This window comes from Phodopus roborovskii, unplaced genomic scaffold (assembly GCF_943737965.1).
Source record: "Phodopus roborovskii unplaced genomic scaffold, PHOROB, whole genome shotgun sequence".
Lineage (NCBI taxonomy): Eukaryota > Metazoa > Chordata > Mammalia > Rodentia > Cricetidae > Phodopus > Phodopus roborovskii.
The window spans coordinates 8,657,545-8,685,211 of record NW_026126651.1 but is presented as its reverse complement, the minus strand read 5'-3'; the positions used below and the strand labels follow the sequence as shown (position 1 = coordinate 8,685,211).

General features: G+C 42.4%; 1 protein-coding gene and 1 non-coding gene across 2 annotated transcripts in view; both read right to left on the bottom strand.

Moving 5' to 3' along the window:
* The window catches only part of Herc2 (HECT and RLD domain containing E3 ubiquitin protein ligase 2), a 147,309-nt gene that overhangs the window by 79,629 nt on the left and 40,013 nt on the right, over positions 1 to 27,667 (bottom strand). Inside the window, exons 16-36 of the mRNA XM_051174266.1 lie at positions 26,324 to 26,524; positions 23,251 to 23,479; positions 22,660 to 22,784; positions 21,184 to 21,362; positions 19,070 to 19,254; positions 18,314 to 18,469; positions 17,285 to 17,470; positions 15,149 to 15,319; positions 14,468 to 14,571; positions 13,434 to 13,584; positions 12,149 to 12,363; positions 11,809 to 11,941; positions 11,577 to 11,704; positions 11,299 to 11,494; positions 8,329 to 8,462; positions 7,697 to 7,870; positions 7,490 to 7,626; positions 7,225 to 7,376; positions 5,969 to 6,160; positions 949 to 1,136; positions 72 to 264 (exon numbers count right to left, since the gene is read on the bottom strand). Of these exons, the coding sequence (XP_051030223.1) occupies positions 72 to 264; positions 949 to 1,136; positions 5,969 to 6,160; positions 7,225 to 7,376; positions 7,490 to 7,626; positions 7,697 to 7,870; positions 8,329 to 8,462; positions 11,299 to 11,494; positions 11,577 to 11,704; positions 11,809 to 11,941; positions 12,149 to 12,363; positions 13,434 to 13,584; positions 14,468 to 14,571; positions 15,149 to 15,319; positions 17,285 to 17,470; positions 18,314 to 18,469; positions 19,070 to 19,254; positions 21,184 to 21,362; positions 22,660 to 22,784; positions 23,251 to 23,479; positions 26,324 to 26,524 (3,529 nt within the window). The remainder of the gene's footprint in view (positions 1 to 71; positions 265 to 948; positions 1,137 to 5,968; positions 6,161 to 7,224; positions 7,377 to 7,489; positions 7,627 to 7,696; positions 7,871 to 8,328; positions 8,463 to 11,298; positions 11,495 to 11,576; positions 11,705 to 11,808; positions 11,942 to 12,148; positions 12,364 to 13,433; positions 13,585 to 14,467; positions 14,572 to 15,148; positions 15,320 to 17,284; positions 17,471 to 18,313; positions 18,470 to 19,069; positions 19,255 to 21,183; positions 21,363 to 22,659; positions 22,785 to 23,250; positions 23,480 to 26,323; positions 26,525 to 27,667) is intronic.
* Trnar-ccu (transfer RNA arginine (anticodon CCU)) lies at positions 9,623 to 9,695 on the bottom strand. Its single transcript has one exon. It is a non-coding gene; the product is annotated as a tRNA-Arg (tRNA).

Sequence of the window (27,667 nt, the reverse complement as noted above, 5' to 3'; positions counted from 1 at the left end):
TCCAGAGGGAAATGACAGCTATCCAACACATGAACAATTTGCCAAGCTAAAAGATGCTGTGAGTCACCCACCGGAGTCATCGTCGGTGTCTGAGTCCTCCGCAGAGGGCTGAGATGACGCGGGCAGCTCCACCAGCTTGAGATCATACTTCCCCTCTTTTCCCATCCTGTATGAGTTAGTGCTGCCTGTGTCCCACTGGACCCGGATCCAGCCGTCCTCTCCCAGCTCACCAATTACACGGCCTAGGCCTGGCGGAGGCCCATCCTAAAACAGCAGAAACGAGACTAGGTCAGAGTGTGTCCTGCTCTGGTTCCTCCATTAATTCTGTACACAGATTTTCTGTCAGCCTCCTCCTGACCCAAATATAACTGAAGAATGCACAGATTACATCATCCATTTTTTTGGTGGAGTGGGGTGGGAGTGGAGGGTTAGAGACAAGGATTCTGTGTGTAGCCCTGGCTGTCCTGGAACTGGCTATTAGACCAGGCTGGCCTCGAACTCAAGAGATCTGCCTGCCTCTGCCTCCCGAGTGCTGGGATTAAAGGTGTGCAGCAGCACCACCAGGCGATCATATAATTTTTAAATGCCATGAAATCACATGCTCATTTTCTTTTACCAAAGAAATATGACAAGAGGAGAACATTTTCTCAACTAGACGATTCTCTGAACAAATAAATGCATTAGCGAGTGTCCCGGTAATCAAAGTGGTCTTTCCAGTGACCTCAATCACTACCTAAGCGTGAGAACCCACACCCAAGAGCAACACTCTGTCAACCGTCCCAAAGAAAGAAAGCTGGAAAGGAACATACTGTCCTGATGTCTTCCATCTCTATTTTACTGCTCAGAAATCAACAACTCAGTCATGTATCCATCGCACGGGCCCTGAGTTCTAAGTTCCAGAGACTGCTGTGTCAGATGTGCTAAGATGATAGTGAAGTCTCTGAATACCTGGTCACCCCACTTCCAATCCACTCCTCTCATGACCCTGGTTCCAATCTTCATCATAGCAGCCAGTTCCGGCCCTGAGACAGGGAGCTGAACAGGGGCAGTTTCTTTCCTTGTTTCTTCCAACACTGTAGCAGAGGCTCCCCGGGCAGAAGCACACATGTCTTCCTCAACATTGTCACAAGTAGGACCTACAGAACATCAAACAACAGCTGAGCCTGTAATTAGCTGCAATGTCCTATTTTTACCACTTTTTAAAGTTGTATGCAGAGTATTTATGTGTAAATTACATGTCTGAGTGTGGGTTTGTATGTGTGGGCACAGTAGCAACACTAAAGACAGCATCAGATGTCCTAGGGCTGGAGTTAGAGGTAGCTGCAAACTACTAAACATGGGTGCTGGAAACAAACGAAAATCAGGTCCTCAGCAACAGTGGTGAGTGCTCTTTTACCAGCAGAGTCATCTTTCCGGTCACCAATGTCCTATTTTTATTATGTTTTTGCTTTGTTTCTCTTTTTATTTTATTTTATTTTGTTTTGTTTTTCAAGACAGGGTTTCTCTGTGTAGCCTTGGCTGTCTTAGAATTCACTCTGTTAACCAGCCCTGCCTCTGCTTCCCGAGTACTGCCATTAAAGATGTGTGCCACTACCACCTGGCCCAATGTCCTGTTTCTAACAGACACGTCAGCAGATGTGGTGGCACATCATATAATCCTAGCACCAAAGAGGATCGTGAGTTCAAAGCAGACTGGTCTACACAAAAAGACCCTGACATAGAAAGACGCACACACACACATATATATATATATATAGACAGACAGACACACACACACACACACACACACACAGAGAGAGAGAGAGAGAGAGAGAGAGAGAGAGAGAGAGAGAGAGAGAGCACAGCACAAAGAGCAAGAAGAACTGATTAGCACTAAGTCTAAAGAACTTAGACCCAGCCTTTCTCCCTCACCCTATTCCTTTGTTTCAGCCTCCAATACCACCCAAAGACACTCTCCACCTGGGACCTCACTGGCCATGACAGCCTGGGAATCTTAACTCTTCCTCTTCTCTTCTATTGCAGATTCATCCGTCTCATCCCGGCCCTGAAGCAGACACAGGAAGAGGCCTGGCCATCCTTTCTAACTCTACTCCATGTTGAGCCTCATGGCAGAGCCAGCTTTGCCCCCCCCTTTCAGTCTCCCCTTCTAGCTCATCCCCTTCATTCTTATCAGTCCCCGATATGAAGGAACAGGCTCTATCCAGGGCCTCACCGGGTCACACCGGGTAGGAGCTCAGAAAACCCAAATGCACATAAAAATAAAAATTAAATGCTTCAGGATATCAAACCAAAACCTCAGAGGAAAGCCTCACCAATACAGTAAAAGAATGGAAGAGAGAATCTCAGGGATTAAAGACAAGATAAAACAAATGGACACCATGAACAAAAAGTAAAAGGAAGAAAAGAAGGAAGAAAGGAGGAAGGAAGGAAGGAAGGAGTTAAATCTAAAAACTTCCAGGCACAAAAACATCTAGGAATTCAGAACACTATGCAAAGACCAAATCAATGAATAAAGGAATAGAAGAAGAAACTCAGATCAAAAGCACAGAAAATGTTTTCAGAAAATAACTTTCCCCAACCTAAAGAACCCTATCAAGGTCCAAGAGCATACAGAACACCAGAGGGACCAGAAAAGAAATTCCTCAGGACACATTATAACCAAAACACTAAATGAACACAAAAAATAATATTAAAAGCTCCAGGGGGGGGGGGACAAGCAACATATAAAGGCAGACCCAACAGAATAAACCCGACTTCTTAATGGAGACTAAAAAAATTTCATGATAGAACTACACTTAAGCAGTATCTATCTATAAATCCAGCTCTACAGAAGATGTAAGAGGAAAACTTCAATCTGAAGACGTTTCTCATTCCCAAGAATACGGAAGGCATAAGTAATCTCAGACCAGCAAATCAAGAGGGGTGCCTAAACCATAACAAGAAAATAACAAGAATCAACAAATATTGTTCATTGATAACTCTCAATATCAGTAGTCTCATTCCCCAATAAAAACCATAGATTAATATGTTAAATACAAAAAACAGGATCTGCACTCCCACTGCTATCAAAAAGCACACGTCAAAATAGACATCACCACAGTGTGCAAAGATGGAAGAGAATATTCCAAGCAAATGGACCCAGGAAGAAAGCCAATTTAAGTATTTAATATCTGACTAAAGAGACTTCAAACCAAAACCAGTAAGAAATAGGGAGGAACACTACATACTTGCCAAAGGAAGAATCCAAGAGAATATTATAATTTCAAGCACCTTTGCACCAAACATGAGGACACCCAAGTTCATGAAAGAAACATTACTACAGCTAAAAGCACATACTGATATCCACACAATGAAAGTGGGTGACTTCACTTTAAAACTCAACTCCTGCAAATACATGGGTCATCCAGACAAAAAAACGAACAGAAAAATGTTGGAGCTAAATTAAGTCATAAATAATTACACCTAGGAGATATTTATAGAACATTTTACCCAAAGACAAAAGAATATACCTTCTTCTCAGCAGTTCATGCAACTTTTTCCAAAACTGACCACCTACTTGGACTTAAAGCAAATCTCAAAAGACACAAGAAAATTAAAATAACACCCTGCAACCTATTGAACCACCAAGGATTAAAGCTGAATATAAACAACAACAAAAACAGTATAAGGCATACAAACTCATGGAACCTGAACAACTCACTATTGAATGAAAAGTTGGTCAAGACTGAAATTAAGAAATAAATTTAAAAAACTTTTGGAGTTAATAAAAATGAAAATGCAACATACCCAAATATATAGGACACAAACAAAGGTAGTTCTAAGAGCCAAGGTATAGCACTAAGTGACTACATATTAGCAGTATCTTAATGACACACCTGATAGGTCTACAACAAAATGAAGAAATAACACTCAAAAGTAGTAGATGGCAAGAACTAATCAAACTACAGGCAGAAATCAATAAAAATACTAACAAACACCATTGTTACCACTACAACCAACAACAAAAATACAGTTAAACCAATGAAATGAGTTAGTTCTTAATGAAAATCGGTAAGACTTTAAAACTTTCCAGGCAGTGGTGGTGCATGTCAATAATCCCAGCACTCGGGAGGCAGAGGCAGACGGATCTCGGCTACAAGCTGCTAGATCACACAGTAATTATACAGCAGTCATGTCATGAGACAACCCAGAAGAATTAATAATTCTTCTAGTGGATTAAACCAGGACACAAATCCCCCATTGTTCTTCTAGCTATTTGAAGGCTGAATTTACTAAGGGTGTGAATAGATAAATTAAAAAAAAAAAAAAAAGATGATTTATACTCAGTACTTGCTGAATCTGGATAAACACACATTAAGGTTAGTATGAAAGACTATACGGTAATAAAGTTTCACTTTACTTTTCCGACTGGGTCTTATGTCTGCCAAGATGACTTTGAACTCAACTCCTGTAGCCAAGAGTGAACTCTTGACCATTTGCCTCCACCCCCCATGTGTTACAATTATAGGTGCGTGCTATTATGCCTGGCTTGTGAGGCTTTGACTTCATACTAGACAGCCTTTCTACCAACAGTTACATTCTCAGTCACGAATTATCTCCCCAGATAGAATGTAATGATTAGAAATTAGTGCCAGAGGAAAACCTAAAGAATATACAGGCAAGGAAAATTTAAGCAGCATTCATTTAAACAGTCACTGAGCCAAAGAAGAAATTCTAAGTGATACGAGAGCACACATTCTGCCCCATGAAAACATCTCCAAAGATGATAAAGGGGGCAGTTACAAAGACCACAGATTCTATTTCTGTAAGCTAGGAAATCATAGCAGTAAAAATGCAATAGAACTAAGTTACTAGGAGAAAAAAGGAAAGATCAGAAGAGGAATAAATGAAATAAAGCACAGAGACATAAGAGAATCAATAAAACCTAAAGTACAGATTCCTTAAGAAAAAAAGAAGGAAGAGATACAAATAAGCAAAGCCAGAAATGGCTATAGGAGAAATACTCCCAGTGGAAAAACAGATTATAAACCACTTTATATATACCAAGAAATAAGAATACCCAGATGAAATGAATGAAGTCCTAGCAACATACAAGTTAGATCTAAAGTGACTCAGAAGGGACAGAAAATCCCCAATATTCCTGGCTCACCAGTGTTCCTTACAGCTCAAAACACTTTCTTAATAAACTATTTGGTTTCTCTTACCTCTATGTTCCTACTCTGACTTCTTGTTACAGTTATTAAACAACCTGGAAATTCCAGTAGGTGCCTTCCAAAACCCAGTATCCACCTGCAACATTCCACCTGACTTATGTATTCTGCTCCTTTTATAATCAAAACAACCAGAAGTAGGAGGTATTCAAGATTTACATACAAACATTCCTAGCAAAACTACTCACTGAACTAACATGGTAAAATAACCCAACTGCCCCTAAATGTATAAATAAAATGTTAAATATTCAAATAATAACATTTCACCCATAAAAAGGAATGAAATGCTGGCATACAGTAAACCCAGATACAAAAGCCAGCAAATGACATGACTGTGCTTACATGAGACCCTCAACACAATGTAAATCCACTGAGGCAGGTGGCAGCTTCATACTCACCAGGGACAGAAGGGCGGGGTAATCAAGAGTGCTTAATAAATAGGTAGAAGATTTGCATTTGTGGTTATGAAAATGTTCTAAAACAAGACAGCAGTAACAACTGCTCAAATTGTGAATGTCCCCAGTGGGCATGGCTGCCCACTGTACTCCAGAGACAGAAGCAGAAGGGTCTCCATGAGTTTGAGGCCAGTGTGGCCTTCAAGCAGAGCTCCAGACTAGGCAAGGGTGGGTGGGGTGGGTGGGTGGGTGGGTGGGTGTGTGTGTGTGTGTGTGTGTGTGTGTGTGTGTATTTGTTGTTGTTATTGTTAAGGAAAAAGGATAAAAGTCATCTTGTTCTAAAGGGACCCAAAGCCGACCTACCGATCAGCCTCAGCGCGGTCTGTGTGAGGGCCAGTGTGCCTGAGTTGAGCAGGAGGTCAAGGTTGTTTGCTCCATGCTGGAGGGTGAGCATGCTGAGCATCACCAGAAGAAACCGAGCTTGTGGGATGGTCCCCAGACTTGGTCCCGCCAGGTTCTCATTGGTAATGGTTTGTAGGGGGACAGGTTGAATACCTAATAAGTAAGCATTGAGATTCAGTTGAATTTCTCAGTTATCGGCACAATGCACATGATCCAAAACACTGTGGATTTGGCTATTAAGTACTTAGTCATTTATGTAAATTCTTTTAGATGCGATTTCCACACAGTGTGGTTAGGGCAGATCTGTTTTGTTATATTCTCTCCATCAACATTCCACATACTTGCTATTATCTCTGTCTTCAAGATATAATACAAAAGGGAGAAAATTAACTTAGTTTACTGATAACTTCTAATACAATTTTCACCATTAGTGTAAAAGTAAACTCTGTAATAATGACATCTGTATTTGAGCGAGGAAGCTGAGCTTTTCCTGACTATACTGTCTTCAAAAATTCAACTAGAGATCCTGAAGAGGTTGCCACTGACGATTTAGGGTTAGGAATGCTGGCACACCCCTGTAACCACAGCGCCTGGAGGCAGATGCAGGTAGACCTCTGTGAGATGGACACCAACCTGGTCTAAATTTTGAGTTCCAGGCCGGCAAAGTGTACGTAGTGAGACCCTGTCTCAAAAATCAAAATGAAACAGAACAAAAAATTCCAAACAAATGCCAATTTCACTGTTTAGGGAACAAAAAAAAAAAAGTTTGGGGATGAGCACCCCAAAGCTCCTACGATACAAGTGACATTATTTCTAAATATCTTTGGGTGCCTTTCACTTTACTACCATAAAACTGATCTTGCCATTTCTCTACAAACGCTGAGCTTACCTGAATCAGTCCTAGTGTAGGACACCGGTACCTTAGAGTATACAGTGTAGTGCTCATAAAAATGCAGCTTAATTTATTTTATTAAAATATTTTGGGATTATGTCTTCTGCCAAATGTTCAAAGTACTATCATGAATCTAAAATAAAGCTAAAAGCACCTAAGATTATTGTTCTGATGTACATACAAAGTTCCCACATGTAGAAAGTGACTGTTAGATCATTTCCACACTGTACACTTAAATCAATGACATACTGCTGCAACCACAATCATTACCATGTTACTGGTTTTAAAATAAGGACTTTTAATCATGACTTTCTCTTTCGCTTACCCAGCTCTTTAAATTTGGCACTCGCATCCATCAGAACATATCGAATATTCTGAACTGCCCAAGCATACAGCTTGCCGAAAGTCACTTCCAGCAGCATCCGATTGAAAGGTGGGATCAAATCCACATCTTTTAAGCAGTCTGTGAGTGGTTCCCTTTCAAACAAAGAAGCACATTTGACTTGGGACACTGCCAGACTTTGAACTCAGGAGAACAGTAGTGTGTTGCCAAGATTCCCATACTTGAGAAAAATTGTATAAAGCTTTACCCTATATCAATTCCTTCAGGAATAAGTCTTTGCCATCCACAAAACATAGCATACTGCACAGAAGGAAGTAAGAAACTTTTGGCTGCCAGTTTCAAAATGGTATCTATCCCTTCCAGGCGAACCTCTGCTCTCTCCAACTGCAAAACAGCAAGGCTCTAGTCAGTGCTCCGCCTGGCTCTGCACACAGACCTGTGGCCCGGGGCTCACCTGTTTCAGGAGGCTCTTTCTCATCTTCTCCACATCCACAGGCTCTTCCTTCAGGGCAAACTCAGCAATGGTACTGAGAAGAGCGGACTGTGGGTAAAGGCCCTGCACAGTCTGCTTTAACCATTTGTATTTATGAACTCCTGTTACGGTATTCAACAGTGGCTGCCATTTATCCTAACAAAAAGAACCATGTGCACCATCAGTTTACCCTGTCAACATGTACTCTGAAAGTTCTCTGAATATAAACGATTGATACCAATAGTTTCGATGTTCATTTTGATATCACTAGGAATAGGACCCAGAACTTTGTGACACAAGCTTTAAGAAAAGCACCCCATCACTGATATTTTAAATTGAGTCTGTCAAAGATAGCTTTAAAAATATTAATAGTCTCGGGGGCCAATAGTTTCTCAAATAAATAATGAAATGAAAGAATACTATATTTAAGAAAGTTGCAATACAGAGCCAAAAACAAACAAACCAGAACAGACTAGACAACAGTGTCGGCCAAGTTTATTAAGGAGCCTGGCGCCATGCTTCTAAAAGCAACAGGCTACACTCACTACGCCGCAGGCGCTCAGGACGACCGCAGGGCACCAGAGATTCCCTAAGAATCACAGAAAATACTTCACCTTAGGAGACTTCATGGAAATGGGTCTTTTGTCTACATTAATAGGGCTGTGAGGCAAAACACAAGCTTCTTCTAAATCACTCTCTTCATTTCCAATTTTTTCTTCACCATCCGTAGATTCCGGCTTCTTGGGAACTGTATTTTAAACACACAGAAATCATTTATCAGTTTTAACTGAGAAGCACTCTAATGTGCAAGGGTGCATGGGTTGGCTGCTTTTGTCGCCTGGCACGAGCTGGACTTATGTGAGAGGAGGGAGCACAAATGAGAAGATGCCTGCCTAAGACTGAGTTCCAGGACAGCCAAAGGTACACAGAGAAACCCTGACTCAAAAAACAAACAAAACAAAACAAAACAAAACAAAACAAAAAAACCCAAACACCAGCCCCTGCCCCCACCCCAAAAAACGAGCAAGAGTAAGTAAGTCCTCGAAGCCATTCAGTTCTCTGTGAATACCTGACACTCCAATTTCTCCAGCACAAAAACTGTCAGCAGGTGGAGGCAGGCAGGGACTGGTGCTCCGAAGCAGAAAAGGCAGGCTTGTGCTGCTGCTGAGCCTGGCAACCAGAGCCCACACGCATGGCAGCAGGAAGGATCGGGCTCTTGCAATCTGTCCTCTGACTGGTGTGTGCCCACATGCACATGTGTGTGCAAACACACACACACGTTCTTAAATTACACCTTTACTTATAAATTCCCAATTTATATTTCATGAAATTTCATGTGCCAAAACGGTGCCCTTCTTACAATTTAAAATTATAAACAGCCAAGCTTCGTACATGAAACAACACAAAGACAGCAACAGACCCCTTTTAGTCACAGCCCCTGCCTGTCCTTGCTCATCTCCTACATGAGTCTTTGTCAAGTGTGTAAATTAACTGCATGCCTCTTCTGCTAGCCTCTTCAGTTAGAAAGAAGACTTCTACTGAATCTGCAGAGTACTGTGGCATTTCTTCCCTTTTTTAATCTCTATACAGTTTTTAGCCTAATTCTGTTTGACATAAAATATAGAGAAAAAGGACAATATACCTAGGCATAAGGTGTTAACAACGCCAGACTGGGTTGCCCAAACCCTGCAAGTGATATGGAGGTTCTGTCCCACCTGGTCCCACATCGCTACAGTCCCAAATAAACACACAGAGGTTTGTATTAATTATAAACTGGTTGGCCGATGGCTCAGGCCTCTTAATGGCTAGCTCTCTCTTAATTAATAACCCATTTCTACTAATCTACGTATCTCCACTTTGTCTGCTCTTGTTTAGGTATTGTGTTTCTACAGCTCCATCATCAAATGACACCCAACGTGGGGCTCGAACCCACAACCCTGAGATTAGGAGTCTCATGCTCTACCAACTGAGCTAGCAAAGTTAAGAAAAGTACGTTGGGTTGGAAAGGTGGTTTACTGGTGAAGAACACAGGATGCACTTCCAGAGGACCCAGGTTCAATTCCTAGAATCTACACAGCAGCTCATCACTGTCCGCGACACAAGTTCCAGGGAATCTGGCGGCCTCTTCTGACCTTCAGGGGCACCAGGCATTCACGTGGTACCCATACACATAAAATAATAATGATATTTAAAAAGAAACAAATAGCATTACGCCCCAAGAACAGCCTCCTTTTAAGAGTCTTTCAACTGGGTACAGGGAACACCCCTGTAATCCAGAACCCCAGAAGCAGAGTCAGGAAGATAACAAGCTTAAGACCAGACTAGGTTACACAGCAATGCCCTGAATCAAAAAGAGTGTTTTTGATAGGTGGTGGACACTTTTAATTCTAGTACTGAGGAGGCAGAGGCAGGCGGATTTCTGAGTTTGAGGCCAGCCTGGTCTACAGAGCAAGTTCTGGGACAGCCATGGCCACACAGAAAAACTGTCTCAAAAACACCAGAAAGGAAGGAAGGAAGGAAGGAAGGAAGGAAGGAAGGAAGGAAGGAAGGAAGGAAGGAAGGAAGGAAGGAAGGAAACCAAACGTGTTTTCCTGTCTAAATTCTAGGGCCATGTGACCACAGTTTAGCAGGATTGGTGATATCGGGATTGTGCCTTTGGGGAATCGTGTAATTTTGCTCTGGGGAATTGGAATCTGAGTAACTGACACCAAGATTCAAGAAAGCTTTCCTGACAGACGCTAGCACTGGGAGAACTAAGTGGGTCCACACAGGACCGCACTGGGAGGAGGTGCTGGAAGCCCTGCCCAACTGGCTCTCAGCTTTCTCCTGTAAAGTGAGCCGGGAGAAAAAGGGAGAGGGGAGAAAGGGGGAAGGAGGCAGGGAAGAGAGAGGGGAAGGGAGGAAGGTAGGTGGAAGGGAAAGGGAAGGTAAGAAGGCCGAGGGAAAAGGGGAAGGGGAAAGCAAATGCAACAGGAAGAGGGAGGAAAGGGGAAAGGAAACGAGCTTCAAACATCACACTGTAAATCTAGACACCCACAACAGGCAACACAGGATCCAGACATGAAGTGACAGAGTTTTGAGACAAGCGTGAGGCCTGGCCATAATGTCACTTTCCATGGTGTCAGTACCTGTAGTCAACTGTGGTCCAAAAATACTTGTCTTGAGTCTTAGAGGAACAAATGACTATATCCAGGTAAGCTCAATATATCCAGCTATTATAATTAATCTGCTTTATTTACAGCTCATCTCATACTGAACCCACTCTGTTGTGCAGTTTTGAGCACCCACTGAAGGTCTTAGATTGTATCACCCAAGGATAGAGGGAGACTATTCTACTCAATACTTTAAGCACAAAACATACTTCACAAAAACTGCGAGATCAAATCATAAGATGAAATGTTCCAATATAGCTCATTATCAGCTCTTGTCAACTTACTAAAATAACCGGGACTTCTGCATTCAATCACAAATACACGTACATACTATGACAATACATAGGAATGACACAGGCAAGGGCTAGTATCAAAGTCACAGATTCAGCCAAAGGCGCCATAACCATATATTCTGACTTTTTACATTATTACCTCTCTTTTTCCTTCTTTCTCGAATGATCTTCTGAGCTATCCTCCTCCAACGGGGTAATGAGCCCAACAGCTTAAACTTTGACATTATAGAGAGATCACTACAAACAGCAGGCCTCAGCTCATTGAAGAGGAATCTCAAACGTTCAATGACAGGAGCACAAACCTCCTTGTAGGAACGGCCCTGTTCTTGATGAGTCTGTAAAGTAGGGAAACTGATTTAATAACAAATACTCTGGCACCTGTCTACACCGCACAGAAGAAGACTGAAATCCATTCACCTTGATGAGTGAGCATTTCGCTTGGTAGACGACTCTACAGACGTCCACCACAGATTTAGGCAACGTTCTGTGCTTCACTTGCTCAATCCCAAGCGTACCTACATGAACTAAAGATAATGCTACATGACCTGTAAAAGACATGTTTGGAAAGGAGGGTAGGAATTAATATATGTTGCATGCTATCGGAAAGGTCTACAACGTAGATAAAACACATGGAAACTGGGCTCTGTACCTAAATCTTCATGTTTTAGGAGACAGCATAATAGTAGACGGCCAACCTCTTCCACAGGATGCTCTGGAGGAAACGTGATCGGGGTGGTCAAGTGGCACTGTCTACAGTACCTTTCAATTTGACACAGGAAGTCCTGGAAGAACGGTCAGAGGTCACCAATAAATCAACACAAACCCCAACATGCAATAGCGTCTACCCAAGTTTTTGCTACAGGCGAGCTATACCTCACATGTATGGAAACAGAACCAATCATCACCTCAAAACCAAAGCTCCAAATAACAAGCAAAGCTGCGCTATATTTGAAGATTGCAGAGTGCTGAGTGAGAAGAATCGAGCTCACCTTCACATTGTGGTCCTGGGTATTATTGTCAGCGATGGCTTGCAGGAATGCCTGAGAATGGTCACCCAGGGCCCATCTGTGAGAACACAGTCGGGATTTGCTGATGGGTGTGCCTCCAGGGGAGCTACAGTGGTCCTCGTCTTTCTCCTCATTGTAACTATAGTGAATCTGGCTGGTCTGTAGACCCCCAGAGAAAATGGATGACTGCAGCCACTCTGGAAAAAGTGAAACTGAAGTCAAGAGGAACTCAAATAAACTCTTCAGACACACACGCATGCACGCACGCACACACACGCACACGCGCGCGCGCACACACACCAAAACCTAAACTGAACATTCAGTTTCAAAAGGGAAATTCAGCATTATTCTTACTAACATAGTTAAACTCTCTATAGTAGCTATGTGAGTAAAAGTAACGCTTTCTGATTGCCCAATACACCTTAACTGTGGGGTGACAGACGATTAGTTTGAGTGTCAACTTGGCACAATGTAGAATCACTTGAGATTCTCTATAAGGAATTGTCTAGATCAAATGTGTTGTGGAATGTTATTTTAAGATTGTCTAGATCAGATGTGTTGTGGAATGTTATTTTAACTAGACAAAGATGTGTTACATTTGTTTATGCAAGAGAATATTACTTTAAAGGCTTGCTACTTTTGTTTATGCTGCATTTGTTTAATTATGTAAAGATGTGTTGTATTTGTTTCATCTTGCCTGACTAACGCAAGATGCAATGGACTGGAAAGGCGAGCTGTGTGTTCTGTATTTGAGACACAGAATCGGGCAGGTTTAACAGGTGTATATATACCTTCTGTTGTGGCAATTACAAGTACTAATTATGGCTGCTTATGGCTCAAGCAAGAACCTCCTATCCCTCAAAGACGAGCTTCTGACCTGGCACTAGGTCAGGCCCCACCTGTCGGCACAGTGCCTTCCATCCCTCCAACCCATCCCATCCCTCCAACCCCTTCCATCCCTGCAACCCATCCCATCCCTCCAACCCATTCCTCCCTCCAACCCATTCCTCCCACCCCATCTCCCCTTTGCTGGTCTGTGTGAAGCTCATCCTCCACTAGTAAGGACACGTCTCAAGGAGGGATACATATAGCAGTCTCCTTCACAGGCAGCTTAGCAGGCTTGGAGGTCATCTTGTCTTCTCCAGACATCCACTCTAACAAGCAGCTAGCGGTCCCTGACCCCTTCAACAGTGCCTTTCCCATTCTCTGCCTCATCTATGGTGTGTGACACCATAGATCCAGTTAATAAAAATAAAATTGCTCTTACTGGCACATTCAACCTCCACAGGAGACAGCGGTGTGCTCATTGCTAAATAGGAAGCATGTAATCCAAGAAGCAGGCCCAGGTTTCTCTCGGTGTCAATCAGAGGTGAAGACAGACTGCCCAGATCTGGTATGGTAACAACTTCTTGGTCAGGCTGAAAAATTGTCAGTTGATAAGGCATTAAGTTAATTAGAAATGTAACACCAAAAAGGCCATCTGCTTATGTGTGAAAGATCGAATGCCATGATGAAGACAGGAAGGTGCTAAAGGCACTGGTACTACATCCTGTAATGAGTTTACATTAGCACAACCAATTAACAGCATATAACACGCTAGAGAGCAGACAGGAGAAAATAAGTAACCGCTCGAGGGCATAAAAGAGGAGAAGCATTGTTGAACAACTAAACTAGGATACTCCCGTGAAGAATCAACTAGGGATTTCAAAATGGCTGTGACTATGCTTCAGGGAGTGCAGTGACTCACCGAGAGAGTACAGACAGTGACATGACATCTAACACAGCAGCATAACTACGAACAGTGAGCTGTGGCCACAAGTGGTCAGGAAAGCAAATGTACTATACACATCAACTTTCCAGTCACCCAGACAATGCTGAAGTTCATTTTCCCTGTCATGAAATGACTTAAGCCTCATTTCTGGTATTTGCTGACTTTTATTACCTCCTGATGTCTGAAAGGTCAAGCCAAATATATAAATGCCAATATTCATAAATTTGCAACAAAGACATACTTCTTTCTAAAGAATTATGGTTCTTGCACTTTTTGTAGGACAGTGGGCCATTCTAAACTTTTACATAAGTTGACAAACTGCAACGCCAAAGTTTAATTTTTTTTTGTGACATAACTTTTCAAGATTTACATATATCTTAACATAAAAAACAAACTTTTGTTTACCAGAGACATCCTATAAACCAACATAATCATTTTCTGTCCAAATATTAATGTAACAAGGTAAAAGAATCAGCCCATAAACAGGTCCATACGGAGGGAGCCTTCCCCCACAACCCTACATCTCTCACCTCCAAATACTGGCCAACACAGAATGCATGCATAGATTCCTGTGTGTCTTCAAACTGCAAAGCTGCTTCCAAAGCTACCACCGGATCTTCCCCCGCAAACTGAGCTAAAACGAAAAGGAAAACCCTGTGAGTTCATGCAATTTGTTCAGAGAGCTCTAGGAGATACACAGCAGGCAGGAAGTGACTCTGGTTCAACCCCAGAGTGTGAGCTGCAACTCTCACAGGCCTGCCTGGGCCAAATCAGAACTTAGAACAAGTTCTAAATGGTACTAGAAAATAAAAATGCCAGCCTGGTCTACAAAGTGAGTTCCAGGACTGCCGGAGCTGTTACACAGAGAAGCCCTGTCTCGAAAAACAAAGCAAAATAAAAAAGATGGAGGCTGGGCACGGTGACACTAACCCAGGCAGAGGCAGGCAGATCTCCGAGTTCAAGGCCAGACTGGCAGCCTGGTCTATAGAGTTCTAAGATAGCCAGGGCTACAGAGAAACCTGGTCTCTCAAAACAACAGAAAACAACAACAAAAGCACGGTGGTCGGAAATGCTTCGTGAGCCTAAATTTATTGTGAAGAAAAGCCAAAGTCATAGATTCATTTTGTTATACCTGAAGGTAAATTTGAGAGTTCATTCTACTTACAATAATAAATACCCATTTTTAACTATGAATAAAATGTAGGCCTTACCGAGAATACTGTTTCCTGTTAGCGACTGTGTTTGGAAGTCCTTTATGTCATACACTTTCCCATCAATTACAGTCCAGAAGCCGCCATCTTTATTGTGGTTCTCCAAGTCAGCTTTACGGATCAGGGTCACCTCCTCATAATTTCTACAGTTCTGACCAGTGAAAAACGACTCTGGAGAAACAGAGACCAAGCATCCGTCACCAGACCAATAGTAGCTATGGCCTAGTGTGACACAATAAAACTTCTACAACATAACAAGAAAGAAAATGTGAATAGGCCAAGTGTGGTAGTATTTTGGATGTATCTATCGCCATAACCTCACAAGAAGTGTCGCCACTAGGCGCTGGGCTTTACTGGAGTGTCCCTGTGGGGGGCAGGCTTCCAGGTGTCCTATGCTCAGGATACCACCCAGTGTCGCACACCACTTCCTGGTGCCTGAAAGATACAGGACTGCTCCAGCACCACGTCTCCCGCATACCACCACGCTCCCCACCGTGATGGCAGTGGAATGATCCTCTGACACCGTAAGCCGCCACCTCAATGAAATGTTTTCCTTAATAAGGGTTGCCATGGCCATGGTGTCTCTTCACAGCAATAAAAATCCTAAGACAGAAAGGGTTTTGTTTTGTTTTGGGTTTTTTTTTTTTTTTGCATGTTTATGGTATGTTTATGGTATGGCATATGTATACTTACTTATATGTAGGCACACGTGTGTAGGTGTGAATATACCCATGTGTGAGTAGGTGTGAGGAAGCCAGAAGTGGATGTATGTTGGCTGCTTAGAGCACACTTAGAGCTTGCTGGTTTAGCTATTTTAACTAGACAGCTCACCCAGGGGTTCCTATATCCACCTCCAAGAACGTGGGATTACACCCACTAGGCTGTCTTTAGTTTTTGAGTTTTGCTTTTGAGACAGGTCTCACTGTCGCTATGTATTCCTGGCTAGCCTGGAACTCAATATGCAAACCAAGCTGGCCTGTAACCCAGGAGAGGATAGTGGGGTCAGAGGCACGCACCGTCACAACTGGTACTGCTGGGCTTTTTATATGGCAACCCACAGTTACTGGGAGGAACATTACATATGCCTTTAGGAAGCTTATACTAGCGGAAAAATTACGTGACATGGTTCAGTGGATGAAGGCAATTGCCACACAAACCGGACACCTAAATTCAATCCCCAGAGCCCACATGAAAGTGGAAAAAGATAACTTACTCCACAAAGTTGTCCTCTGACTGCCACGCCCATGCCACGCCCATGCTATGGCACACATACACCATATTTACTCAATGTCACAATCAATGCACACACACACAAAGAATAATACATACCTTCTTTTAAAAACAGTGTTAAGAAAAAGATTTAAAATAAGTAAAATATTGATTAAATTCAGTGTCCTTAATCAAATGTAGCAGAGAAAATGAGTGACACTCGGTTCACTCTGTAAAAATTGATGAATGGAAATAAAGTAAGTATTAACTGTATTCAAAAATGTAAAAACCTGACTTGACATAGGAAGCAATTTTCTTTAGACCCTGCCAGCTCTGGTTAAGCTTGTGGTGTAGAGGTGAGTATACAAAAGGGAAAGGGAGAAAATCCCAGCCAGTAAGAGCGAGCTTTCAGGGAAGCTGATTCACAACCCTGACTGATTCTGAGCCCAGGAAGTCAGAATCACATGGAGCGCAGTGGCTTAGCCTCAGCGCCAAAATTTCCACAGCTCAAAACCTGGAGGAGTCAAAGCTTTGTTTATTGTATGCTTTGTTACATATTACAGACAGTGACCACAGAGACAAACTCAGCAGAATGCAGAACTCCCTACTCACTCATGTCAAGGAACATGAGTGACTTCAGAAAGTCAGTCCTGTAAACCGTCTCCTGGCTGCACTAAATTAACCACCTAATAGTAACATGTAGAAATACCACTCAGGGAAGGGCTCTTGAAAACTTTCTAAATTTCAGAATTTAACAACTAAAAGAAAAATCTCTCTTAAATGTAGCCTGTCTCTTCTTGTTTGGATTGTACTCTACCCTACTTACACGGCAGCTGTTAGACATCTCTTTCAAGGTGTCTTTCACTCAGAAAGGAAGGCTGGGCTATAGTAGACAGAAAGACAACTGTCCTCAGCGAACGTGCATACCCATTATTCCAGGCCAGGACAACTCTTCCTGATCATCCCGTTCCTTTCCTGGAGCCAAGTGGTTGAAGCGATCCAAGTGTTCCAGGAGACCTCCAAGCAGAGGGATCGCTCCGGCCTCTTGCATGAGACTAGCATTTTTACTGAGCAAAAGCAGTACAGAGACCACTAGTTCTGGAAGGAGTACACCTACATTTAGACAAAAACAGTCAATAAGATTTTCAGCATGTGAGCTGAGGCTGCAGGCATGACTAGCATGTATATAGGTCCTGACTTCAACAATACAAAACCCAGAATTTATAACCTTGCTTTATATTTAAATTCCAAGTCACAAAATAAGTAAGTCTGTCCATTAGTGTATTCCTTCTTTTTTGTGGGGCAGTGTTTTTAAAACAAGATTTCTCTGTGTAGCCCTGGCTGTCCTGGAACTCCCTTTGTAGACCAGGCTGGCCTTGAACTCACAAAGAATCACCTGCCTCTGCCTCCTGAGTGCTGGAATTAAAGGTGTGCACTATATTGGCTGGCTACAACATTGTTTTCTTAGAGACAGCAGAAGAGCTATAAGATTGAATTCTCCAGTGACAAAAATATTTTTCAAACACAGATCTATTTTACAGGTAATGATTTACTTTAAAATGCCTGGCAATATTCTTCCCACCAGAAAATGAGCCGTAAAAATAATGTGCTAATAATCTCACAAAAGTAACACAAGACTCTGAAGGCAGCAATTAATTTCTATGCAGTCAAAATGAAATTAAATACTAACCATTCGTCTCATTACAATTCGGTTTGTATTATAAGGTTAAATTACCAGCTTACTTAAGAAAAGGGGGGGGAGAGAGAGAGGAAAGGTAAAAGACAAGGACACTAGAAAATGAAGACTGAACACAGAAAGTTTTATCAACAAAGGAAATATCGTAACTTTCACCAGTCTCCTAAAATAACATGAGTTCCCATATGGCCAGTCAAAGTACAAGAAAGGTCAAAAAATAAATAAGTAAGTAAGTAGGCAAGTAAATGCAGGACAGGTACCTGTGAAGTCCCCTTCCATCACACAGGCGACCTCTGCAAAGTGCTGCCAGCTGGTAGAAGCAATGCTAGAAGCCACAGGCAATATATCTCCAATGTGTGTGCACAGAAGGGCCGTATACTTCTTCAGCAAAGAACCCACACCCATTAGCTCAGGACCTTAAAAGAGATTTATAAAATTGCATTCTCACTACGAAAAATTTACCCTAATGACAAAATTGTTCTACTATTCCACTCCCAAGAAGAGATCGTTTACTTATTTCCCCAAACAAGAACTTATTTCCTCTCAGCCTTTTACTCTTTTTTGTATCATGTAACTAAAAGGATAATGAATGATTATGTGCCGATAATCTTAAGAATTTAAATGTTTAGGTAATTAAGTAAAATAATAGTGGCTCCACTGCTGGTTAAGAGTAGTCGTCATTCTTACAACGTATAATCATCTATAACTCCAGTTCCAGGGAACCTGACGCCCTCTTCCGACCTCTGTGAGCACCATGCTTACATGGCGATACATACATGCATGCAGGAAAAAGATTCATATACAAAAGATAAATGTGTATAAAGAAATCTTTAAAAGGTAATTAATATAAATACATACACTCCAAAAGGTAGATTAAAACGTAGCTTCCAAAATGTAGTATGAGAACTACATCTGGGTACAGAAAATGACACAGAATGGGCAGATTAAAACAAAACAGAAACGAAATTGAAGAGCTCCCAATGTGTAAGACACTTTCACATCTTTAAAAAACTTACTGGAAACATCTGCGATCTGACCAGTATTTTCTCCGGAATACAGTTTACTGACGAGCAAGCGCTGAAAGCGCAGTAACAGGTCCAAGGAAGCAGACCTCTCACAACTGTGATGCTCAAAGTCCAGACATGATGAGATGCGCCGAGCAACATCTTTCAGTCTGGCGACAGTCTGAGAAGCAATGTTCCTAAATAAGGGGAAAGGAGAGTAAAAAACTAAAACTGTCCATCAAAAGGCAAAGGAAAGAACTTGACGTGGACCAGTTACCAGCAGCACAGACCATACCTAAGTTCCCCACCCCAAATATACACCTCATCCCAAACTGAGCAGAGGCCAAAGATCTAGTAAAGCCCGTGCTTTACCAGTTTGCTCCTACAGAACCTCACACAATGACATAAAGTAAAAGTGGACCTTGCTCAAAAAGAAAAAGAAAAAAAAAAAAAAAAACTATTACATTATTTTCTGCAGAGTGGTTCTCCAAAGATCATGTGTTCTAAAAGTCAAGATGCACCCCATCACTACACTGCCTGTGCAAGTCTGCTCTCAGCATCCGCTCACAGATGGCCCTGAGGTGTGGCACACGGGGACCCACTGAGCAGAGAGCAGAGGAGGGAACAGTAAAGTGAGTATAAACTGCCCCGCTTAGGTAAGATGGGCAGGCAGCGCAGAAGGAGCAGCAGCTGCAGGGCCAACTGCACTGTGACTTGAGTCTTCAGCATGGGGAGCGGGAAGGAAGTCACCAGCTTCTGCCACCACTATAAAGCAGTGGAGGTTCCTGCTCTACAAACGTAAAATAACAAGGGTCGGGAGTAAAGAGGGTCATCAGAGCCATGCTGACAAAACTAGATTCTGCAAGCAGGGCTCACTGAGGTCAGCATGGACTCTGTTTAGAGGGGACAGGGAACGCCAGATGGGACACTTGCCAAGTAACCCCAGGCCCTGCCTCAAGTTAGCCAGGACTGATTCCCAGTACAGAAAACAGAGAAGAAGGAAGAGGTTAATGAAGGGAAATCATAAGAAAGACAAGACTCAAACTCAGACCTGGTTCCAGGGCTGCCACTAAATCAGATCCGCCCCAGCAGCCCCAGGCAGGAATGTATGCAAGCACCAACACCTACCACGGTCCCCAAAAGCCCAGCCTGGGACCCTCTGACATCAGAAAAGATCAAGGGCATACTTTAGGCTCCACCTCTATTTTTTTAATAATAATGTTTTTATTTATTCTTTGAGAACTTCACACATTATGTCTGGGGGCTTCACCTCCTAATTCCCACAGTGATAACAGACTGATGAGAAAAATTATTGATAGCTTCTATCCTGCGGTTACTACCACAGAACTCGATGCAATATGAGTGAAGATGGGACAGTAAGAAAAAAAAAGAAAGAACTGAGCGGCTGCAGCTCCTACAGTAATTTAACTTACACTGAGAGGTCCCAGGCATAGGACCTCACCCTGAGCACATTACAATGCGCACATGGTAGAGTCCCGCTAGACTTCCCTGTTAAACACACTGGCTCACAACTATCCAAGGCAGCGCTGCAACCCAAAGAAAGCATCTAGACTCTGGCACTTACGATGCATCTTGGAGGGGCGGGGCTGGCAAGATGGCTACCAGCACCCACGGGTGATCTGAGTCTAAGGCCTCCATGTGCACCAGCATTCACGCGCGCACACCCACACATGCGCACACCCATATGTACATAATTTAAAATAACAAAAAGAAATCTTTTTTAAAATGATACATCTTCAGGAGCAAATGTTATAAAAACAAAACAAAACAAAACAAAACTTTAACTGGGGGCTGGAGAGATGACTCAACAGCTAAGAGCACTGACTGCTCTTCCAGAGGACCTGGGTTCAATTCCCACTACCCATATGGCAGCTCACAACTGTTTGTAACCCCAGGTGCAGGAGATCTGGCAAAACACCAATGCACATAAAATTAAAATCAAGTTTAAAAAGTTTTTAAACGCATTTCCTTATTACAAACTTCAGCTCTATAATCGGAATACATAACAGGCTTCACTAATTACAAAACCATCAGAACTCTTTCCTCTTCACACACACAGAATACTCAGCAGCACCCTGCCAGCGTAATCACTCTGGGCTGTTTACCTAAGAAGCTGCTGTATGAGTTGAACTAGAGGCAAACACTGTTTGCCAGAAGACTCATAGATCCCAGTATTAATTAGGTCTTTATCCAGAGGAGTCCTACTTCTGTGGAACGTTGAGGCACTGGCTTCTTGTTCATCGATTTCTTTTTCCTTCTGTGCTTCTTTTTTGGCTTCTATATCCTGTTATTCATAAAACACACACTGGTGAGCAGTGACCTCGCTAGCAGCACAGCAGTCCTAGCTTCGGAAGCTGACGCACACAACCGACCAACCTTTCCCTGCACATCCGCCCAGAAGCCCCTCCTCTTCCTCGCTATGGCTTCAAACACATTATTCTCCTGAGGAGCCGATGAGATGACCTGTTGCTCAGCCTGGCTCTTCGCACAGTAAAATGACTGAACCATTTCTGTCTTTCTTTCTGGTCGGTTTTGTTTTGTTTTATGTGCATAAGGGTTTTGCCTGCATGTGTGCCTGTGCCTAGTGACAGCAGATGCCAGAAGATGGTATCAGATGCACTAGAACTTGATTTAAATGACTGCGCCATCATGTGAGTGCTGGGAGTCAAGCTGAGGTCCTCTGGAAGTGCGGCAGCCAGTATTCTTACTACCCAGTCATCGCTCCAACCCCAAGTCACTGAACCTCTGCTACCAGTTCTAACAAACACTGAGTGTGAGCTGAATTGTACAGTCTGTCTATTTCTAAGATCAGGAAAAAGGTGCAGCTCTCACACAGCTGGTTCAAAGGTAAGGGAAAAAATGTAAGCACATCCTAGAACTCAGCAAATGCCACCCCAAAGCATTTAGTTACCAGAAAACACGTTCTCAAAGGATTAGCACTCTCTCTCTCTCTCTCTCTCTCTCTCTCTCTCTCTCTCTCTCTGTCTCTCTCTGTCTCTCTCTCACCTGATCCTTAATGAACTTAATGATCACAGTAGGCTTAAAACCAGAAACAACCAAACATCCTTCAACAGGAAACTAAGTAAACAAATAGTGTTACAACCATTCAATGGAGCATGTTTCAATAATTCAGTAATTAATTCATGAATTAATTCTCAATAATAAAAACAAAAGTAGTAACACAATGATATGGATGAATAAAAAACCATCCACTACCTACTAACTAATTCCATGTATACGACATTCAAATCTAGAGGCGGAGTAGCAAGAATGCAAAGGGACAGAGGACCTTCTGGGTAAAGAAGTAATCAATCTATGTGATGGGAGCGTCTCTATCAAATTCGCTGAAGCAGACACTTAGGATGGGACCATTTTATCACAAATAATACTTCAATCACTTTTAAATTAGAAAACCAGAGTTTTAAATTTTAAAAATTTGTATGTTACTAAAAGTTTTGAATGTTGGTTTCTTCAATGATTATGGTCATGATTTCTACATATGTAGGAGTGCACAGTTTTCAACCTCAACTCTACACTCAGTGAAATCACGCATCGGCTCCCCTGCGCTCCTAGGGCCATACCTGGATCTCTGCAGTAATGGCTGCATTTAAAGCTGACTCTAATCCTCCATCAGCCATCAAGCTGCCAACTAAAAGATCAATCATGAATCGACGACCTGGGCTTATGTTCACTTCATTGCCTGAAACTGAACAAAGGTTTTGTTTTTGTTTAGTTTGATGTTTGACTGTGCCAATTTGAGTGAGTCTCAAACCCTGGGACAAATGGCTAAGGTACCTACTTACCATATAAAAGAGGCCCAGGCTGCCCCGTCCCCCAACCCTGCAGCCCCCCACCCATCCCAGGGCACTCCTGGCTGGCATGTATAGTCCAACCGCTTTGGCTGCCGCCCGCCCCCTTTGTGCCTTCGCCCTCTAGGCTGCTGCACCTGGTTCCCGTCTCCCGCTCTCCCTTCCCTCCCCTTCCCTCCTCACGTGACCACTCCGGACTCTCCCAGATCCATCTGCCTCTTGCTATGCTATCCATACTGCCACGTTTCTACAGTAAATACTCCCCTTCACCATACCTAGGAGCAATCTGGTCCCTTTTTTCCTTTCTACTCGTCTTTTCCATTCATCCCCACACGCGTACGTGTGCCCGACCCGAAAGCTCACCGGTGCAGGGTAAGAGCGCTGACAGTGCCCTGGCCCTCTCCTCGGCTGTGGGCAGCAGCACTGACCAGCCGCTCTGCAGCACAGCCTGGGCAGCCGACTGCACGGTGCTCAGCACCCCTGCACTGCTGGCCAGGGTCACCACAGTCTGCTTCAGGCTGTTCAAGAGCACACTGCCCAGACCTAAACCAAGGAAGTCCGGGTCAACCTGGTGACTAATGGCAGCATGCAACTATAAAAAGGAAAAAAAAGATTATTTAGAACATCCAAAAGCAAATGTATTTTTCCAAGCTCTAATAAAAGACTGAATAAAACATGATTTGAAATGTTATTTATATAAACAAAATAAACTCACAATGAAGGCAGAATATCCTTTATCCAAAATGTTTAGGTCTTTCAGATTTCGGGAATATTTTCACATATATGATGTACCTTAAAGGACTCATATACTGCACAAAATTTATATGTAACTAATACATAGATTTAACCTAATTTTAGACATTATTTTAAATATTTTTGTAGAGGAAGTAGTTGCCACACACTTAATTTTCCACTTATAGCACCATGTTAACACTGGAAAACTTTTAAATTGGGTCCATTTCAAATTTTAGATTTTCAGATTAGGAAGATTGAGCCATATATAAATTTTTTAATTACATTAAAATTTTAAACCACATATGTGGGAAATCTCATTGCATTAAAGTCTAGGCTCACAACTAAAAACCATTTCATACCCAGCTCTGAATATGTAATGCAGAGTGCAAGATCATTACAAAGGACTAAATAACAAAGACGGAGCAACCATCAATGCAACCCCCAACAGAGAAATGCCTGTAGCTAACTGCCGTCTAAAACTAAACAGACAAACTGCAATGCACAAGGCAAGTCTTCAGGGAAGACAGGGCACTGTCACTGCAGGTGTCAAAGGCTCTGCTTTCGATAGGCAGGGCCCAGACCTGCAGCTTTACACCAGTCATCCAAACAGTGGAGAGGCCACCTTAAAACCCTCCCTGACAATGAGACTGATGACTGCCCCCTATGCCATCCTAGAGCCCTCATCCAGTAGCGGACGGAAGCAGAAGCAGACACCCACAGCTAAACACTGAGCTGAACTCCTGGAATCCAGTTGCAGAGAGGGAGGAGTGATGAGCAAATGGGTCAAGACCAGGCTGCAGAAACCCACAGAGACAGCTGACCTGCATTCTGTGTCCTGCCCTAGGTAATAGTCATACCTGTTGGTTTGTATACACAGAAGCTCCAGTCACATCAGAGCTGGGGAACTGTACTTGAATCAGCATCTTGTAAAATACTCCAAATAAATAATTGCTGAATGAGTGCACAATTCAGTAACAAGGTCTACTGAGCTAAATGAGCAATTTTTGAATTAAAGAACTGAGTAAACCACTTAGAACAAAAAAGATTAAGAGATGAGCAGCAAAGAGACAAAGATGGCAGGAGCCATGTGACTTCTTTGGGGAACAAGGCCTGCGAACTGCATGAAGTTCTCCTTGTGGCAAGACCCTGGAGACCCTGACCCATTCATTTGGCAAAGGCCGTGACTAGCTCCCTGCATGAACCCTGGGAATGACCCCGGCAGCATATGCGCTACCTGTGCCTCTTGCTTTTGCTACACAAGCCATACTGGCAGCTGCCCTTGGTTTCACTTTCTCAGTCACAGATGGAACAGCTTCCCTCTGGTGACTCCTCTGGGGGAGCCGGAGAGGGCGCCGTTAAAAAGACACGGCGTACCTAAAGCCTTTGATGTTTCCAGGGTGATCATGAATTCACACTTCTCAAGAACAGGGTGCTGCCTTTCCAGCGCACCCTGTAACAAGCCCGAAAGAGTCACAATAGTTCATAAAGTTTAATATTACACATGCTTGCATAACTGTTCTAGAGAGAATGATTGCACCCGCAAGAGTCTACGATTTAATGTGAGCAGTCTAGGAACAGGGAATGAAATAGGATCACAGAATCCCACAGTTCTCTCATTTCTAATAACAGAGCTAATACCTTAAGACGTTAAGAGAGATGGACATAAGAACAAGGGATAAACAGTACCAAGTATTAAGAGTAAGTTTCCAAGTTAAGTTGCCTAGATTGGGGGAGGGGATGTCCCCCTTTAACTTAAAAAGCTGAACCTTAATAAACTATCTTGAAAAACTAAAGTAAGCAAACTTTTTCTCAGACTCTACATGTCATATGCCCTGATGGGAGGGAGGAAAAAACTCCCTTTATGAAGGAGTCGGAAGAAGTGAACTGAATGCAGGAGACAGAGTATATAAGCAATGATGAGAAAGTCACCTGCCTATTGGGGAAAACAAAGACTGCATACTCAGTATCACCGCTTTAAAAATTCTTCTAGAGGAAAATTTAAAAATAATTATATTACTAGACCACCCCTAAAATACTTTTTGTTACTGTTTTGTAATCCATAAAATCAGACCATTTCCTAAAGTTAGCACTCACCTGCACATACCCACACATAGACACACAAAACTACACACAATTTAAAAGTCAAAAAAAATTTCAAAACTGAGACCATATTTTAAAGCTGCAATTGCAAATGTCCTCTTTCAGAGGCACACAGAGTAAAAGCAGACTGGATCTAATATAATAGAAAGGCCAGTTTAGGGTCGTGATACGGGAAAAAGAAAGGCAGAGAGGCCGGCTGCCTTTTGAAGCCATTCTTCACTGTGAGGGTGCTGATACAGGGAGCCAACTTACTTCACAGCAGCTGTGGCCTCTCAGCTGGGGGTTACCTCTCTTTCACCTAGTGTCCCACAAAGGCATCCCTCTACATAAACTCTCCCCCAGTGAATCTAACAACCGTGAGCATAGCAGCAACAACCAAATCTGCACATAGTCTTACCTGCATGCAATGGCTGAATAAAAAAACGGACGGAGTATTTTAAGCCTTACACACATTTCTCCATCATAACTGTATTGTAAAACACTTTAAATGTTTCATTACCAGTTCACCTGACAAGCTCAAACTCACACTTCCCATGCCCATGAATATACGTGGCTCCCCAGACACTTATGAAGGGGCAGGGACACAGCAAAGAGGCAACACCTGTAGTCGTAGAAGATTCAGCGTTGCCACAGCCATGCACTCTCTCTCTTGCGGTGGAGGCCAGTCAGCAGTGCCGTCCATTCCCTCACTCACTTGACGCAGCAGGAGATCCAGCTGCTCAAAAGTCACAGAGCAGATGTCCACCACAAAAGGGACACGGAGGCCAATGGACCACTCAGAGCAAGATGACCACGCAAAGCTCTGTGCAAGAAGAGAAAGAATCTAACATGAAATCTACAGGTTCATCGATGGTTTGTTCTACCAGAGACTTACCACTAGGTATCACCAAGTGCCTGAAGTTATGACTTAGTCATCCCTCTATGTCCCCAAATTCACGCTGTCTCGCTCACATACTTCTCCTGTTTCTCTACCCCACCTCATTTCCACACCTAACAATGTAAAAAGCTTTTTCTAAAGTGTTTTCACTCACAAAATTACTAATCCATATTAATGGATGGGAGTGAGTGGTCAGCCCTCTTACAGCGGTGGAACAAACAGCAGCTCTAAATAGATGACATATTCGGTGTGTATACACAACCTTCCCGAGAACAAGACTGAAGCATACCATCAGTAAGGATACTGTACCCAACTGACATTTATACAACAACTCACCCAGAAACAATAAAATGTATACAGTCCGGAAAAAAATACAGAGGGAACAGTTAAAGCACTACTCAGAGGAAAATGTATAGCAACCAATGCCTGGAAACAAAAAGAGCTAAGCTAAGCTCAAGGATCCAGGATTATACTCTAGGTAACCTGAAAATGAACAGGGTAAGCCCAAAGCAAGCTGAAGTGAAAGACAAAAAAATAAATAAATAAGAAAGAAAGAAAGATTTATTTATTTATTTATAAAAATAAATGAGAAAGAAAAAAAGCAACATACTTAAAAACAAAAAAATAAGAAGTTAAAAGTTAACTGAAAATTATTTCAAAAGATCAACAAAATTAAACCTCTGGGGGAAGATTGACGAACAAAAAGATATATATAAATTACTAGTATTCAAGTGGCATAAGACCTCAAATAGTCAGAGAATTATATATATACATATACATATACATATACATATACATATACATATACATATACATATATATATATGAATTGAACAGGTGTAACAGAAGGATCCCTTAGTGCCAATATCAGAAAAATCTACCCATGAAATGGAAGCAACATTGAATTTCTTGTGAAATCACATTTCTAGTTATATTTCTAGGCTCAGATGAATTCACAGACAAACATTTAAAGAAGAAATAGCACTGTACACAATCTCATTTAGGAAACACAGGGAACATGCCCCAATCCTTTTCATGAGGCCAGCTTTACCCTGATAGAAATCAAAA